The 16,636-nt window shown below is 48.3% G+C and overlaps 1 protein-coding gene across 2 annotated transcripts in view; it reads right to left on the reverse strand.

Annotated features, from left to right (window-relative positions):
• Positions 1–598: 598 nt before the first annotated feature.
• The window catches only part of LOC147882532 (P-loop containing nucleoside triphosphate hydrolases superfamily protein), a 125,382-nt gene continuing 109,344 nt past the window's right edge, over positions 599–16,636 (reverse strand). Inside the window, exons 23-25 of one of the 2 annotated variants that reach the window (XM_087400409.1) lie at positions 1,563–1,632; positions 1,289–1,385; positions 599–1,170 (exon numbers count right to left, since the gene is read on the reverse strand). In XM_087400409.1, coding sequence (XP_087256535.1) covers positions 1,333–1,385; positions 1,563–1,632 — 123 coding nt within the window. In that variant the 3' untranslated portion in view covers positions 599–1,170; positions 1,289–1,332. The remainder of the gene's footprint in view (positions 1,171–1,288; positions 1,386–1,562; positions 1,633–16,636) is intronic. The other variant, XM_087400408.1, reaches the window with a different exon arrangement.

A 16,636-nucleotide genomic window follows, 5' to 3' on the forward strand; every position in this document is an offset into this window, starting at 1 on the left:
TTTCTTGACATAGTGACATATACCTAGATGAGTCCAAGAACATTACCAAACTCATCCTCTAAAAACACAACAAAGTGCAGTTTCAATCTCACGATAGTCACTTGTAAGGTTAAAAACCATAAAATCCATCACACATAACAAGGACTAGCTACTATGATATCCCCACTGATGTCATCAGTGCCCAATAGTAGGTGTAGACCATAGTATAAACACATGCTCCCACACGTACAAGTCCACGCGCCCATAAATACTTGATCATCCATTTATACAAAGTCTTCGTATTGAGTTTCTGTCGACACTCTGGAGGTGAAGGGCAGACTCAGTCATGACGAAGGCTAGCACTAAAGGAGGCTTACATTGTGCTTACATATCTTAATTGTTGTTCGAATATCTAGGAAAGTGATTGTACATGTATCACAGTGTGCAGTTGTACGCGTGATCGTTAAGAAATTCTCATGCATTTTGTTGTATATTTATAAAGCCCCTTGTGTAAGTATATGCACACATGAGGACACATGTTCGAATGCATACGTGTACACATGAGTTTATGTTCTTTCAAAAGTTTGTGGGAAAACTTGGCTGGGAGCCGCAATCTAGAAATCGTGTTTATTGCCTTCATATCAATCAAAGATTATTGTTCTATTTATCTGAGTATTGTATCATTCGAAATCGTCTGTCTCCTCTTTGTTTTTTCTAGGCAATATGACTTCCATTGCGGTGATCCAAAATCATAATCTCTAGCTTGAGGGCCAACAAAATACTTGCCACAACCTTATGGGAAAAGATAACCAATTATTCTCCAAAATTTTACCATTATCTTGATAAGCGCCATAGTTTTTCAATGAGACCTTCTAACATCATACGACCCTCAGTTATTCATTTTTGAATCTCTCTCCTCTTAGTTTCTTGTAAAAAATAATAAAATCTCTCATGCTGTAAGCACATGCACAAAAACGCATATATGACCTATGCCCAAGCCAATGCGCACACTTATATTGGTGCACAGGCATTTATGCATGCAGGCACAACTTCTTGGCCATAAATCATGATCATTGCATGTTACCATTGGTAGATATCTTGTGCAGTTCTATCAGCTTTTGTACAATGGGGTGTTAAGCATGACCTTCACTCCCCGGAGGCTCAATAGAAATCCTCCATAGCGTGTGCATTCTAGTGGTCACAATAATCAAGAACTCCATATCAATTTTCCACTCCCCCCCACCCCCAGCAGAAAAGGATGTATTGAGGAATTTTTGCAGCATGCCAGCTGCAAATGAGTAAAAAATACCTGTACAAACAGATACAGCTCACTGCTTTGGACTGCCTGTCATTTCAATGTACGTAAACCATATCATTCCTGCGAGGAGGCCGATCAGGAATTGTGCCTGCACATGGCGAAGAGCCAGCATTCTCTTACATTTTCAAGTTATCAAAAAGTGAATTATCTTTTTAAGAATACATCTGCAATAAAAAGCGCAAAACCTGCGATGCTATGAAGACAAAGGACTGACTTCCTACACCCATGCTTCCTTGGTCAGTCTGAAAACAACGCATTTTCTGACCTGGCTTAAATTTAGATGCCTCATGCCGAGCCAGTTCAGGTGGTACAGGACTATTGTTTTGAACAAGCATCTGTAAACAAAAGAATATTATGCCTCTCTATCTCTCTCTCTCTCTCTCTCTCTCTCATTACTACCATTCTGCATTTTTTGCATTTTGCATTAGTGTGGATGCTCGTTTAGTAGCTCCACCACCACAGCTCGTTTGAACCAGGTTTTTCAGTGTCATAGACCCATTGGTCTTCCGAAGAATTTAATAAACTTTCTCTCTCTCTCTCTCTCTCTGGCGAAATGTTTGAAGGTTGGACAGCGGAAAGACAAGTTATAAGCAAGATAAAGGGTCTCGCGTGACTTGAGGTTGGAACAGGCAAATGGAGAGGGGTGAAAAGAGAAGACAGGATTTCCAAACTCTGCAATAATAATGAAGTGGAGACTTCATATGCATTTCTGGCCTCTGAAAATTGTAATCACTTGAGAATATCATAAAATATGCCAGCAAAACAATTTAAAAGCTTCATCAAAGACTAAATTGCACACCATAGATTACAAACTCAAAACATTCTACCTCTCGTTTTTCCTGTTCCATAGATTGACAGGTCTCCTTAGTGAGCCCTTTGCTTCAGCCCACAGTGGCTTGTATGGGTTACATATATCTTGTATCTTGTCTCATAGACCCGCAAGGTCTCTTGAAGACATTAATACACCTTTCTTTCTTTCTCTCTCTCTCTCCACCCCGCCCTCCCTAGAGACCCCATGGACACTGGCAACTATCAGGCCATTGTGGTGGGCCATTTGATGGCCAAGGTGTAGATAATATAATTGAGCAACCCAAATGGGTGGGCATCTGTACGGAGGAAGGGGGGGGGGGGGGTCACGCAAGATCACAACACCCCAGATTGTATTTTCACTCTCAAAGCCATCGTATAGGAGGCAAGGCACCAGAAGCAGCAGGTCTAGTGCTGTTTTGTGGATACAGCATTTCAATTGGCCCAAACGCGTCTGCCCTATCTCACGATTCTGAACAGTTGTGACTGCAGATGATTTCATTTGGGCAATCATGGCAATATATGAGAGAGTCATAAGTAGAGTGTGCACCACACAAGGTATGTCAGAGAAGGTGAATAGCACCATTGGTGTGAAGCAGGGATGCCCCCTATCCTCCACACTCTTTAAGACCTACATTAACGAGTTGGCTTCCTTTGTGGACACACACAGAGGGCGGAAAATCAAGATCAGCGCTGGTAGAGATGCTGGTCATTCTCCCTCTGTGTGTTCAATGATGTAGTGTTGTCTGAAACACTCCAGCAGGTTTACACAGCCATCTGGCAGCTCTAAAGGATTTTTTGTGACGGTTGGGACATGAGGGTCAATTGTGGGAAGGCCAAGATTAAGATCTTCAATACTCCAGATACTCAGCTCCACCCAACTCTCAGTCTCACGGAGGCACATGTCAATAGCGTCAAAACTTATGTGTGCATTGGATGCATTTTCACAGGACCCGGTTCAGCATGAAGCCGATAGCATGAGCCAGACTGTCCGGAGGACATGCTAACTTGCTCAAGTGACCCATACGTGCATACAAAAACCTTCTGTTTGACTCCTGGTCAGACCGTCAACATTATCCATAAGGGCTTTCTAAGGGATGGATATCCTAGGGACAGGGTGGGCAGGTTTTGAGAAACTACAGATTATGATGCTTTTACGTAGATCCGTGGCAAGAGGTGCTCCCCACATGATACCATACTTGCAGAGTTCAAAGCACAACAGCTACACACAGATGCTTAATTTCAGATTATCACTGATCTAGACAGGTCCAAAGAGTATGACATGACTGAGGCAGGTAGCCAAAGTCTACCATGGAGGGCTTTCTATCCAGTGTGCAGTGGATGGTGACCGTACTCACGGGCTGCTAGACACTTCATGCAACAGGAGGTCCATCAGGTTATCTAGGATGACTTGTGGCAGGTCTACATCTAACATACTTGATGTGTCCCAACGCCAATGCGATGGCATTCTACAAAGAGCACTTTCTTTGTCTGACGGAGGACAGAATGTTTTTCCCTACAACTTGTGGAGCAGAACCCCATCCTCCTTGGCCCGCATCTGGTATACCTCTTCCTTTGGTTTCATTGCTTTACAGTGGAGGACATGGACAAGACACACCATGTTCCCTGTTTTCCGGTTACGCTCCGCTTTCCAAGGCTCCCAAAGAAATATAGAGCCATCCTCCTGTCCATTGGTCGAGCATTTGGCACTGTGCTGTAGTCTCTGTCAGATTCGGCTGCATCAGTGGTAGCAGATGATGGGGTCCTTAGGATTAGACTGGTGGTTAAGAGCCCATAGTCCCTCCCAAAGTTGATCCTCCTAGAGACCCTTGAAGGAGGTACACTTCGCCAGCTTGTAGGTTACCAGGCCAGTGTCTTCGTTGCAGACAAATGGGTCACCTAGCCAGAGATTGCCCCCGCAGCCATGGCCGAGCTCCTTCCCCCCTACCCCTGCACAGTAGGCAGAGTCAGCAGGCCAGAGCCCAACAACCCTCCAAACAGGAGCAATAGGAGTCTCAGACCCCCTAAGTGGCCCCTTCAGAAGGGGGCTTGACCCAGGTTAAAAAGAAAAAGAAACCAAGCAAACAGGCTCGAAAGCGCCGCATGCAGAGGGCTAGACGCACAGAGAGAGAGAGAGAGAGAGAGAGAGAGAGAGTATTTCGAGAGGCCCTGAGGAGGAAAGAAAGAAAGCTCCTGATGCTGCGATGGTGGAAGCTGTCAACGTTAGCCCCTCCTCCCCCTGTGGGCCCTCCTGCTATGGTCATCCTCACCACCTGTCCCCCCCCCTCCCCCTCCCCCTCCCCCCCCCTCCTCCACCTCCTTAGCAGGTTCTTCAACCTCCCCCCCCCCTCCCTTGCCTCAACTGCTTTGCCAACAGGCAAGGATAAGACAATGCCCCCTTCTGCTTCCGCATCGCAGCATCCTGTCCCCTCTCTCCATTGGGGGGGGGAGAGCCAGAGGGAAGGGGTTCGTCCTCCCGGTCAATAGCTCCCAATTTCTAGCCTGGGTGTCCCTTACTGTGGGACTTCTGGAGATTGGGACCCTGAAATTATCTAGAGATTCCGGAATCTTACCCTCTACCCCTGGAGTAACACATGTGATCTTACAGCTTTGGAAAGGGGATTCGATCAGCGTAGTGGGCTCCCAGACACACCCAATTTGGAGATTCCAGTTCGCCTCCACAGGGTTGGAGAAGTGGTCCCCAGTGGTGTTTAATGCTGTGCTAGGAGATCAGATTTCACGCATGATGGACGCATGGATGGGGCCATAGAGACTTGACCTTTGGCACACCCATGGTGCGGAGGTGAATTTTCAGCTGTGCTTCATGCGGGAGAAGCTGATGTGTGGTTTGGCGGTAGGAGTTATCAGATTGCTGCTTAAGGCAAAGATTGATTAGGCATACTACTGGCCCACTCCAGAAGTGTGCAGAGTTGTTCGGGGTGGAAGTCTCCTTTATGATGAAGTGGGCACAGAAGATTGGCATTGAGACCTTCAAACAAAGGTGACAGCTTATTCGAGATGCCGGTGTCCACCCTAGTATGGCGACATACAAACACGGACTACTCGCCCTCCAAACCCCCAACAAAGTCACATAAGGCAGTCTTTCTGGAACATGCACCCACTCACAGGAGAGCCTTGTTTTCTGCATCCCCGTCCTCATGAGCCGGACCATAGTGAGTTGGAACGTGCACGGGCTCCATGACCGTGCTCATAGTCAACCGCAGTACCTGATCCTTCGGCAGAGGGAAATGGTAGGGTGGGCAATGGACATCCTTTTGATTCAAGAGCATTTGTTCTCAGCATCAGACATCAGATGGCAACACCACCTCCTCCCAGGGAGAGGCCCGGAGGTGTGGTCTCCTGCAGTAGGACGGAGCGGAGGGGTCTCCATCTCAGTCTCACAGACAGTGGCTCTAGAGGTTTATGATCAAGGTGATCTTATCCCAGGACGGCGGGCAATTTGGATGGGAGTTAGGATGGGAGAGTCCAGAATTGGGATCCTGAACGTGTATGCCCTAGCGTGCACACAACACAATCCGTCGGCCTTTTAGAGGAGGCTGACAATGTGTCTTCCGGATGTAGACTCTTGGATTGTTGGAGAAGACTTCAACAACCTAGAGTTCGAGGAGGACAACCAGGGCGATGCCTCTTTCTTTGAGATGCCAGCAGTAGAGCGAAGCAATTGGGAGCAGTTCATCTTCATGATCAGTGGCAGAGACCCGTGGCGAGAGCTAGAGTTCAGTAGGATACCTAGCAGCCTCCTCTTCTCTTTCAAATAGAGGAGACATGATGGACTGCTTGAGAGGCTAGACCGCTTCTATGTTGGGGATTGGGCACTGCACAGAGGCGGCTCTACCAAGATTCTAGTAGGCACCACGATGTCAAACCACTCTCCAGCAGTACTCCACTTAGAGCAGCCCTGTTGAGGTCTTCCCCAAAAGGGGGTGCGCATTCTTGAGGACCTCCTGCAGGATGGGGAGATTCAGCAAGTCATGGCAGAGCAATCAGAGACGGCACCTTGCAAGGGCTGGGCTTTGTGGGTGGCTGACGCAATCCAGAGGAGCAGTGAGGAGTTGCAGGCTCATGCCCTTAGACGGAGGAGGGCTCTTCAGGAGAATGAACGGGCACTGCGGAGAGACCTCACCTCCATAGAGAGGCTCAGGGAGCAGGACCCAGGATCCCAGTGGCTTAGTGGCACGTTTTAGAGCGCACGCCTTGAGCTTCACGACATGGAGATCCGGCGGGCTAAGTTCTCCTATCACTCCTCTCGGGCCCGATGGGTATAGCAGGGGGACAAGATGATGAAGCAGTTCTTTCAGACCACTGGGTCCTGGTCGGCAGGGGCAAAGTTGCAGCATCTACGGGATCCGCAAAGCACCATGCACACTGATCCGCAAGAGATTTTAGAGCTGACCACGGGGTTTTTACAGCTAGCTCTTTTAGACGGAAAGGATGACTCCAGCTTGTCTTGTGGCCCGTGAGTTAGTTTGGGACCACGTTCCAAAGGTAGTCTCACAGGATTTGTGCAGGAGTCTGGAGGAGCCTTTCACGAATGAAAAGCTTTGGGAAGCCAAGGCTCTCCTGACCCAGAAGTGTCCTGGCAAGGATGGCTTGACTGCGGCCTTCTTTTGAAACTTTTGGGAGATAATCTCCAACCCTTTCCGCCTAGCCTGCCAAGAGATCTTCGACACAAGATCCCTTTCTCAGTCCCTGAGCAGAGGGTGGATTTGTTTGATCCCTGAAAGGAGGAGATAGGTCAGTTATCCGGCAGTGGAGACCGATCACTTTGCTTGATACTGCATACAAGATCCTCACTAAAGTATTGAGTTTGTGGTTACGGCCCCATCTTACTGACATCATCCACGACACACAGACCGGGTTCATTCAGAAGTGCAGCATCTTGGACAACATCCTCACGTTTTGGGAGGCAGTGGATTGGTCCAGGGAGGAGTCACAGCCGTTGGGGTGTGTGGATCAACTGGACAAAATCCATAGGTTCTTCATAGGCTCTGAGGAGAAACAAGAGATTCAAGAGTGGGGAGCAAAGCAGTAGATCGCCCTGGTCCTCGAGAGTGTTCAGCACAAGCTTCTCTACTGGAGCTCGGTCAAACTCTCCCTAGCGGACCGTGCCTTAGTGGCAAACTAGGTCCTCCTTGCCACGGCTTGGTATATCGCCTCCTGCTAGTGTTTTCACAGAGGGTGCATTGAGCTCCGACAGTTGGTTTGGAACTTCCTTTGGGCAGGATCGGACGGCACGAGAAATGCTAGAGCCCGCGGGTCGCTTGGTAGACGGTGATCATGCCGCAGGCATTGGGAGGCTTGGGTATCATGGATCTCGAGATGTAAGAGCAGAGCCCTCTTGGGCAAGGTGGTTGTGCGCGGCCTCACCACAGGTGCAGAGCCTTGGAAGCTCCTCTTACATCGAGGGCATCTCAGGAACACCCCACACACTGGGGGGTAGTGGCAGCATTCACACAGATGGATCTTCTAAGAGGCCCCCTTTACGGGGAAGGGTTCCCCCTTGATGAGGAGCCTCTATAGGGTCTGGAAGAGATTAGCAAGGGGCTTTATTCGTGCCCTTGTCTGGCACCCGGGGATCGGGGATCAGGGATCAAGATGGGTGTATGCTCGGGCAACGGACTGACATTAGTTGGGCACAGTGGGACAGAGGACCGGCTTGCTCCTTTGGCAGATGGAACAGATTACCCATGGAGGCAGAGTTGGCACCTTAGCGCATTTGCGAGGGGCAGGGCATCGGATGAGAGAGATTGACCTAGCAATCCCTGAGTCCTGGTGGGAGGGACTTCATGTGTGGATGGATAGCAGATGGTTGGGTCAGTTTTCTCGGACTGGGGTCCCCTTGAGGATGATGATGCAGCGAGGCAGCACGCAGCCTGATTTTTTCCGTGTAGGACTTGGAGGCCTACTCGAGGCACTCACTGAGACAGACCCAGAGATGGATGGGAGTCTAGATGGGATTCATTGGTTGAAAATAAGTTAGGTAGAACGCTTAAATGCCTATGGATTGACAATGGTGGAGAGTATCTCTCTCATGACTTTCAGCATTTTTGTGATACACATGGGATCAAGAGGGAGCTTACATCTCCTCATACTCCAGAGCAGAATCCAATTACAGAATAGATGAACCGCACCATTCAGGCAAGGTTGCAATGTATGCTTTCCAATGTAAGTCTTTCTCGTGGTTTTTGGGCTGAGGCAATGAAAACTACAATGCATGTGATTAATAGATCACCTAGTAAGAGTTTGGATGGTGGTATTCCTGAAGAGGCATGGAGTGGCAAGAAGCCCTCTTACTCTCATTTGCGTACATTTGGGTGTGAGGCATATGCACATGTGTCAAAAGAGCTTCGAAAGAAGCCCACAGTGCCCAATAACAACACCAAAACTAGAAAACTGAATATAATCCGGTGTAGAGGTACATCTCCCATACAACCAAAACTGCCTGCAATGCTAGGAAATTGCGCACGAAGATAGGTCGCCAAACTGGAGGAAAATAACGGGCAACGTGGCGAGTCCAAAGTAGATGCAAGTCCATCTTCCTCGGATGTGAACAAGATGGACAATGCGAGGAAGCAATGCACCTGGCAGCCAAGAAAGAATGCACTGGTAGAGCACCAACCAAACACACAAACACACTTTTTTTTTTTTTGTGGTGAAACTATTGTTGCTTTTTATATTACAAGATGAGCATCCCAAAGCAGGATATGCTCAAAACACACACACACACACACACCCCCCCCCACACACGTATACCTATGCGTGTGTGTGTGTGTGTGTGTCTATCATGGGCTCTGTTCGGTGCCATGGATTCATGATCATGGTAATCGACTCTGGCGTCTTTCAAAGCCTTTGATTTGGTGGCAACGAACTCTCGAATCTCTTTGGAAAAGTTCTTTGCCGCTCAAACAATGCCTTTTCCTCTGGCGTTGTTTGGTTGGAGCTCTACCCGTGGGCACTACTTTGGCTCGTCGCGGCATTGCTTCTTCTCGATGTCAGCGCTGTGCTTCTTCATTGGAGACCATCCCACATTTATTATGGTCGTGCTCCACCTCCAGGGATCTTATTCATCGGATTTCGCACTATCTTCGGCTCCGATTTCCTTCGGTGGTTTTTGGCCGCTTCTATTGGATCTTTGGTTGCACCCCTCCCCGACTTCGCTCGTTTGCCTTGTTCCTCGCCTGGGTCCGTTTCTGGTCATTATGGAGCATTTGGTTGCAGAGGACTCATCTATCATTTGGCTCTGGTTCCTTTGATCCATTTTATTTCTTTCGAGGATCCCTTCGTCAGTCACTCTATGATTGTATTCAACAGGGAGATCTGGATACTTTGGTCTTGGATGTTTTTTTCCACTGCTTTCGACTTTCAAAGGTTGATTCCATCACGGAGTTCACCTTCTGTATTACACAGTCTTTGATAATTTAAGCTGTGGTTTTACCAAAAAAAAAAAAAGTGTGTGTGTGTGTGTGTCCAACTCGAGCAAAAGTGCGCTGAAGTGTATCTTTTCTCACCCTCACAAGGCCTAGTTTCTCCTCATTGTCATCATTGATCAATTGAATCTTGTAGAAAGATCCCATGGCTATTGAGAAAAGAGGGCAGCAACATGGAGATGAAGTGGAAGTAGGAAGAAGCTAACTTGTAACACTATAATTTGTTATGCATAATGAAATATACAAATTGCATTTTTAAGACCAGAACCTGCTATCATCTATTTTCAAGAATGATTCGACCAAGCACCTGAACACACATACACAGTTACACATCCAAGAAGGTATGTTGTCACATTGCTTAACTTTGAGAAGGCTGCATAGGTCAAATGGCAAAGGGAGAGGGAAAGAGGATGGAAGGGGTTTTCATGTGCGTAAGAGGAGAAACAAGCCGGAGCTAGAGGTGAAAAGGTCAAATGGCAAAGGGAGAGGGAAAGAGGATGGAAGGGGTTTTCATGTGCATAAGAGGAGAAACAAGCGGGAGCTAGAGGTGAAAAGCGAAAGGCACATAATTCCCAAGGGGTATGCACATCATATGGAGGCTAATGACAGGGGCATCCCTATCGCATCAACAAGCTATAGCCACCCCAAGCCACCATCAATGAGCTAGACCTCATAACTTGAGATCCCTCTCCCGTGAAGGCTCAGTCAGATACATTTATTTAAGTACTGGATTTTATAAGAAAGATGTTAGTGGGGCCTGCATAATGCTGAAAAAAGAATGTCCCCTTAGGATTCATAATCTGAAAGTCTGGAGAACAGCATAATATGTTAAGTCAAGGCATTCACCTCCTGAATTTTGTTAACTATCACTATGGTCCACATGCTTCCTTGAGTTTGCCACATCCCAACCACCAGTACCACCAGTAACACTCATCTTTTCAATTTTCTCTTTTAATCATTTACTTTACTTTTTCATTTCAGCTATGTACCTAATTTTCATTCTGACTGCAATAACTTGTGAGAGTATAATTTGTTATGCATAATGAAATATAAATATTGCATTTTAAGACCAGAACCTGCTATCACCTGTTTTCAAGAATGATTCAGCCAAGCACCTGAACACACGTACCAGTTACACATCCAAGAAGGTATGTTGTCGCATTGCTAAGTTTCAAGAAGGCTGCATAAGTCAAATGGGAAAGGGAGAGGGAGATGGATGGAAGGGGTTTTCAAATGGAGGCTAATGAAAGGAGCATCCCTATCGCACCAACAAACTATAGCCACCCCAAGCCACCATCAATGGGCTAGTCCCTTGGACCTCATTAATTGAGATTCCTCTCCATTGAAGGCTTAGTCTGATACATCTATTTAAGTGTGACAGCATTTTTTTTTTCAAAAAAGAGACTTCTATTAGGTAAGAAAGAAACCCGCTAGAGCAAGCTCTGTGCGGAAATACACCATGCTAAGCATGTAATAAAAACACCTCAGAGGAATGAGGTAGAAAGAAACCAAGGCTGAGGCTGAAAATGCCATCTCAACCCTGTAGAAGTCTCAGCAAAGAAGGGAGAGTCTCTCCAATCTCTGAGAAAAGTAACTCTCCTGGAGGAGGCTGCTCGAGATGATCCTTGCATGGTCGCCCAAATGGCCATTAGAGTGTGTATCGTATCTGTCCAAGTACTGGCCACAAGATCTGAGAAGGGTGAACCTGAGAACCCTCCAAAGCCTCAGTGCACCTCGCTCTCCAAATGTGCCATGCTGCAATGCTAGCTAGGATCTCCCATGGAGAGTTGACCGAGGAGTGAGCAGCCCTGAAAAGAGTGGCCGGAACATCCTCTAGAGAGCACGACTCCACAAGGTGTCGTCGGATGTGAAGAGCCCAAGAGGAGTCAAGTCTCTCAAAAAATACCTGGGGCCCTGAAAGAGTAAGCCAAGCCACTGATCCCCAGGTCATATAGAAAGGTAGGCGAACAAAGGTGCTGAAAAGTCTTGCAATCCCCTTCCATATGATTCTCGCTTGTCTGCAATCCCATAGGCAGTGCTGTATTGTCTCCAAAGCAGAAAGGCAGCGAGGGCAAGAAGGGTCAGCTCCGAACTTGGACCTCCAATGGTTCACTGCTATCCCACCATGAATAAAAAGCCAAAAGAAGAGAGTGATTTTTCTATTCCGGTGGGATTTCCAGAGCCTCTGCCAAAAAATTCTCTACAAGTCAGCAGAAATCTGAAAGTTCTCCCAATGAGGAGCTCTGGTAGGCTTCCAACCCCTAGAGCTGAGCTAGAATTTCCTAGCATTACTGACCTGTAACGAAAGAAGGGGATGCCCTTCTCTCGGTGCCCTTCATCTATCCATTCCCATTCCCCAGGGTCCCACTGCAAAAGCTTAATTGGGACACCTCCATAGAGCCACAGCCTCCATGAGCCAAGGGCAAGGAGAAGCGGGTCAGGATCCAAGTACCACTGTGAAAGAGAGCCATGCTCCATGAAGCCCACTATCCTGACTGGCTGAAATGGTACCTCCAACAAGATATCGTCTGTGGATCTGGACAGCCTGCCCCCCGAAGAAACATCAAATACTAAGGCATCCTCACGTGGGTCAAGAAAAGCAATCACCTGTAAAGGAACTCCCAATCTGGAAAATGCCCCCATCCAGGTGGAGCAAGTAATAGGCATGTCATCTGTGTCCACCCAATCCAAGGGCAAGGCTGCATCAATCTGTTGGACTCTCCCTGCACTCCCTCTGAGATTAAGAACCATCTGGGCCTGTTGGTCTGCAAGAAGCTTCCTGAAGGCTTTCCATGCTCCCACTGTAGATGCAGGGCCCCTCTCCCATCTTGGCCACTGCATGTAAGGAGAAGCTCCAAGTGGTCTGCCAAGCTCATCCAAAATCCTGTCATTCCACATGATAGGCTGCCTTTCAATCTCTTCACGGGTGGATGAGGGAATCCTGCGAAGAGTACTCCTGAAGCTGGCCCATGCTTTCAGGATAGCAACCATAAGAGGGGAAGAGGGAGACCTGAGATGGGCTGTGGTGAAAACCCATCTAGTACTGTGTGTCCAATCCTCTCCTGAAGTGGGCGTGCGAGACTGTATGCATCTGATAAAAAAATCCTTCCAAGGCTCTTGTCCTGGCATAAGCCCTCTCACAACGAACTTGCAGAGTAAAGCTCTGCACTGTAGATCTGGTTCGATGATATTCAAACCCCCTTCTCTTGTAGGAAGAAACAAGGTCTCCCAAGCCACCCTGGCTGTAACATTAGTTGTGCCATCTAGACCACTCCATAAAAAGTTTCGTACAGGCCTCTTAAGCTGAGTGATACAATCCCTAGAGTGGCACCAACAAGAGCATACAAACCATGCTGTGGCTAGAAGAACCTGGTTAACCACCACCACCACCCTGGAGGCCAAGTCAAGTTTGGCTGAGCTCCAGAAAAGGAGCTTTCTTCTGATGCTTTCCAACACCGGAGCAAACTGTTGTGAGGGAGAGATGCCCACCCCAACCTGGTAGCCCAAATATCTGACGGAGAAGCCCCTCTGTACCCAAGTGAAGCCAATATCATTACCCCAATCGGGGTGTCATCCTCGTAAATCCAAAAACCACTGGATTTATGCCAATTAATGTGTGCACCTGCAGCCGTGCAAAACAAATCCAAGGCTGTCCGGAAGGAAGTGAGTGTCCTGGGGGAGGCATCCAAAAAACAGCCGTGTCATCTGCCAACTCACTATCCAGGAGCTCTTCTTCCCGGCGGATAGGAAGCCTCAGCCCATAAATATCAGCTTGAGATCTAATGTAGATACTCATAGCTTCCGCCACAAACAGAAAAAGAAATGGGGCAAGAGGACATCCCTGGCGGACGGATCTGGAAATCTGAAACCTGTCCCCTCTTACCCCCCCAATGAGCACTGGCTATGGGCTGATCTATAGAGAGAGGATACTCCTCTAATCCATGCATCTGAAAAACCAAAGCGAGATAGAGTACCCTCTAAGAAATCCCAGTCTACTCTGTCGTAAACTTTCTCAAAGTCCAAGAGTAGAATGGCCAATCTCTGGCGGCTCTGCATGGCCCATTCTGAGGCCTCCCAAAATGAGAAAATATTATCAAAAATACTTCTGCCATCCACAAACCCTGTCTGCGTGTCATGAATCAAATCTGGAAGAAAAACCTGTAGCCGCAGACTGATGGCTTTCGCCAGAATCTTGTAAAAAGTGCCCAAAAGAGTGGGGTCTCCATTGAGACACAAGATTCCTATTACCCCCCTTTGGGATGAGATGAATGAGACCATGAGTGAGTCCGGCATCTCACCAGAGTCCCACACGCCCTGCAGGGCTGATGTAATGTGATCACCAATCTGCTCCCAAAAAGTAATAAAAAAGGAGGGGGTAAGTCCATATGAACCTGGGCACTTGCCCTTGTGAAGGGCAAGTAATGCAGTCTTGAATTCTGCATTGGTGAAAGGTGCATCCAGAGAAACATACATCTCATCCTTCACCAATACAGGAATACACTGCCAAATAACCTCTCTGGCATCATCAATGGCCTGTGTGCTTGAATCTGCAGTAAGAAGGGATGCAAAAAAATCTGAAGCTACACGCATGACAACATCAGGATCCGACTGTAACACCCCGTCTGAGTCAACAAGCTGCGAAACACTATCTCTACTATGTCTGGGCCCATGAGTAGAGAAAAAGTGTTTGTTGACCCTACCACCCATCTGAATCTAAAAGGATTTCCGTGCATGAAAGGCATACTCTGCTCTTTGATCCAACAATGTCTGCAAATGAGCCCTTGCTGCAGCAAGGCGCTCCTGAATCCAAGCATCTGTGGGCCTCTTTTGCTCTTCCCTCTGAAGGGACGCTAACTGCTGGCATATACCAATCTCACATCTGAGAATCTCACGTCTCCTAGAATCAGCGACTGAATGATAATAGTCACTAATTCCGGATAAGGTTGCAGCTACCTGAGATGGATGGACAGCTCCACCCTGTATGTGAGAAACCCAAATCTGTAAAATATCCTCCGTGAGGCTCTCCTTTGCATAAAAAGCATCTGGAATCCTGACACTGGCAGAGCGTCCTCTCCGATGAGGCTCAAGAATCTGCAACACCACTCGAAAATGATCTGAGGTGGAAACCCCAGTAGAAATGCATACAGATCCTCTTATGTCAAGTGCCCAATCGTCTACATAAAATCTGTCAATCCGTGCATGAATGGGCATGTGTATTCTCCTATTCGACCAAGAGTACAGGAGTGACTGTGGCATAATATGAAAGGCATCATCCAACCAAGTGTTTCTGCCACTGAATTGAAAGAGAAAGGCATCCCAGGCTGCCCTCTCCAAAGAATGAATTCCACCCTGTTTGCCTCCCTTTTTGTCTGAAGGCAACTCAACCATGTTGAAGTCGCCACCAATGATCCAAGAATCTGCAATGGGGGCCCATGAGAGTAACTCCTTCCAAAAGGAGATCCGCTCCCCTCTGTTGTTGGGAGCATAAAGATTGAGAAGACCAATCTTACGCCCTCCAATCAAAATAATGATCCATTGAGCTCTAGAAGGGGAGATAATACCACGACCAGCAACCAAGGGGAGAATAGAAAGAGAGACCGAAATGCAAGTACCTCCCCTTGTGCCCATGGCAGGTGACCAGAAGGTATGTCCTGAAAGCAGTTTGCCAGACTTAGAGCAATCACTGGCATCCAGCTTGTGTTCCTGGATAAAAAGGATATCAATAGCACCTCCAGTGACGCCTGGATGAAGCTGGTTCCGGATCAGCTGCCTACGGCGACGGTGTGGAACTCCGCCTAGGCCCTGTATGTTCCAGCTGACTATCCTCATCAACAGGAGGATGCTGGATGGAAAGGCTTACCCGACCTAGTAGAGGAGACCAGCTTCCCCTGGGCCGAAACACTCATGCTGAGGGCAAGAAACTCAACAGGTGAAAGGATCCCCACACTTGCTGAAAGGGAGGCCCTGTCAGAAGGAATCCCAATGACCGGGACCCCTAAGGTGGAGGGCACAAACTCATCATCATCCATGAAAGTCGCCGAATCTACCAGTGCCGAAAAAGAATTCCTGATAAGCAAGTCTGGCCGAGGAGTGCGAAGAAGACCTGCACTCGTGGAAGATGGAGGAGAAGGACCTGCCAGGCCTCTATCAGCAGAACTGGAGCTGGGGGTTGAGGAGGCCTGTGGCTGGGGTGAAGAGGAATCGGGAGCCCTCATCTGCGCCTGCACTTTCTCGGTTGTCCTGACTGTGGCAGGAACAGTCTGCGGGGAAGAAGTACCTGTAGTCCCCTCGTGGTCAGAAACCAAGGGGTCAGAGATCAAAGTGACTGGGGCTGGTGGATCTAAAGGCCCCTCCTGATGTGGAACTGTAGTATCTGGGGCTGCAGCAACATCCACCTCTGGAGTCTGGAAGGCGTCTGTCTGAACAGGATCAAAAGTCTCCTCCTGAGGTAAGGGAGCCGCTCTAATAGCTCTCCAACGTGGTACTGGGTGTGCTGCAGGCATTGGGCGCCGTGCTGCCCCTGGTGGTCCTGGGGTGCGCGAAGCAGGGCGCCCTGTTGCTCTTGGTGGTCCTGGAGTGCGTGGTACAAGGTGCTGGGGAGGTGCAGTCGTGGTAGTACGTGAAGGAGCCGCACCAGAAGACCTCTTGGGTCTTTTTCTCTTCCTTGGGCAGTCTCTAGCAAAGTGCCCAAGGGTCCTGCAAATCTTGCATTGGTCTTGTCTGCCTGAAATCTCGACTCTCTGTCGAAAGAGAGAGCCGTTTGGATGCTAAAGCATAATGTGGTCATCTGAGATGTTAGGGTCAGAGACAATGACCCTAACATGAGGCACCCCATTTGCACTGACTGCCTCTGCCAAGGAAGAAGGCATGCCAGGAAGGGAGGGGATCTCCGTGACCACTCCGAATGTGGCTCCGATAGTGGCAAGCAGTCGATGGTAGACCTGAGGAAGACCAGGAAACCTAATGAACAGTGACGTGACCTGCTTGTCCTCCTCGACCGGATCGAAGCCCAAGGTGTAGGGCAAAAGAGCGATCCTCCTCGAACCCAAACCCAGGGGATTAGCTTTGAGAACAAGGGCTGTGG

The sequence above is a fragment of the Dipteris shenzhenensis genome, chromosome 29 (assembly GCF_047967505.1).
Source record: "Dipteris shenzhenensis isolate YYH24624 ecotype China chromosome 29, Dip_SZ_1.0, whole genome shotgun sequence".
Classification (NCBI taxonomy): domain Eukaryota; kingdom Viridiplantae; phylum Streptophyta; class Polypodiopsida; order Gleicheniales; family Dipteridaceae; genus Dipteris; species Dipteris shenzhenensis.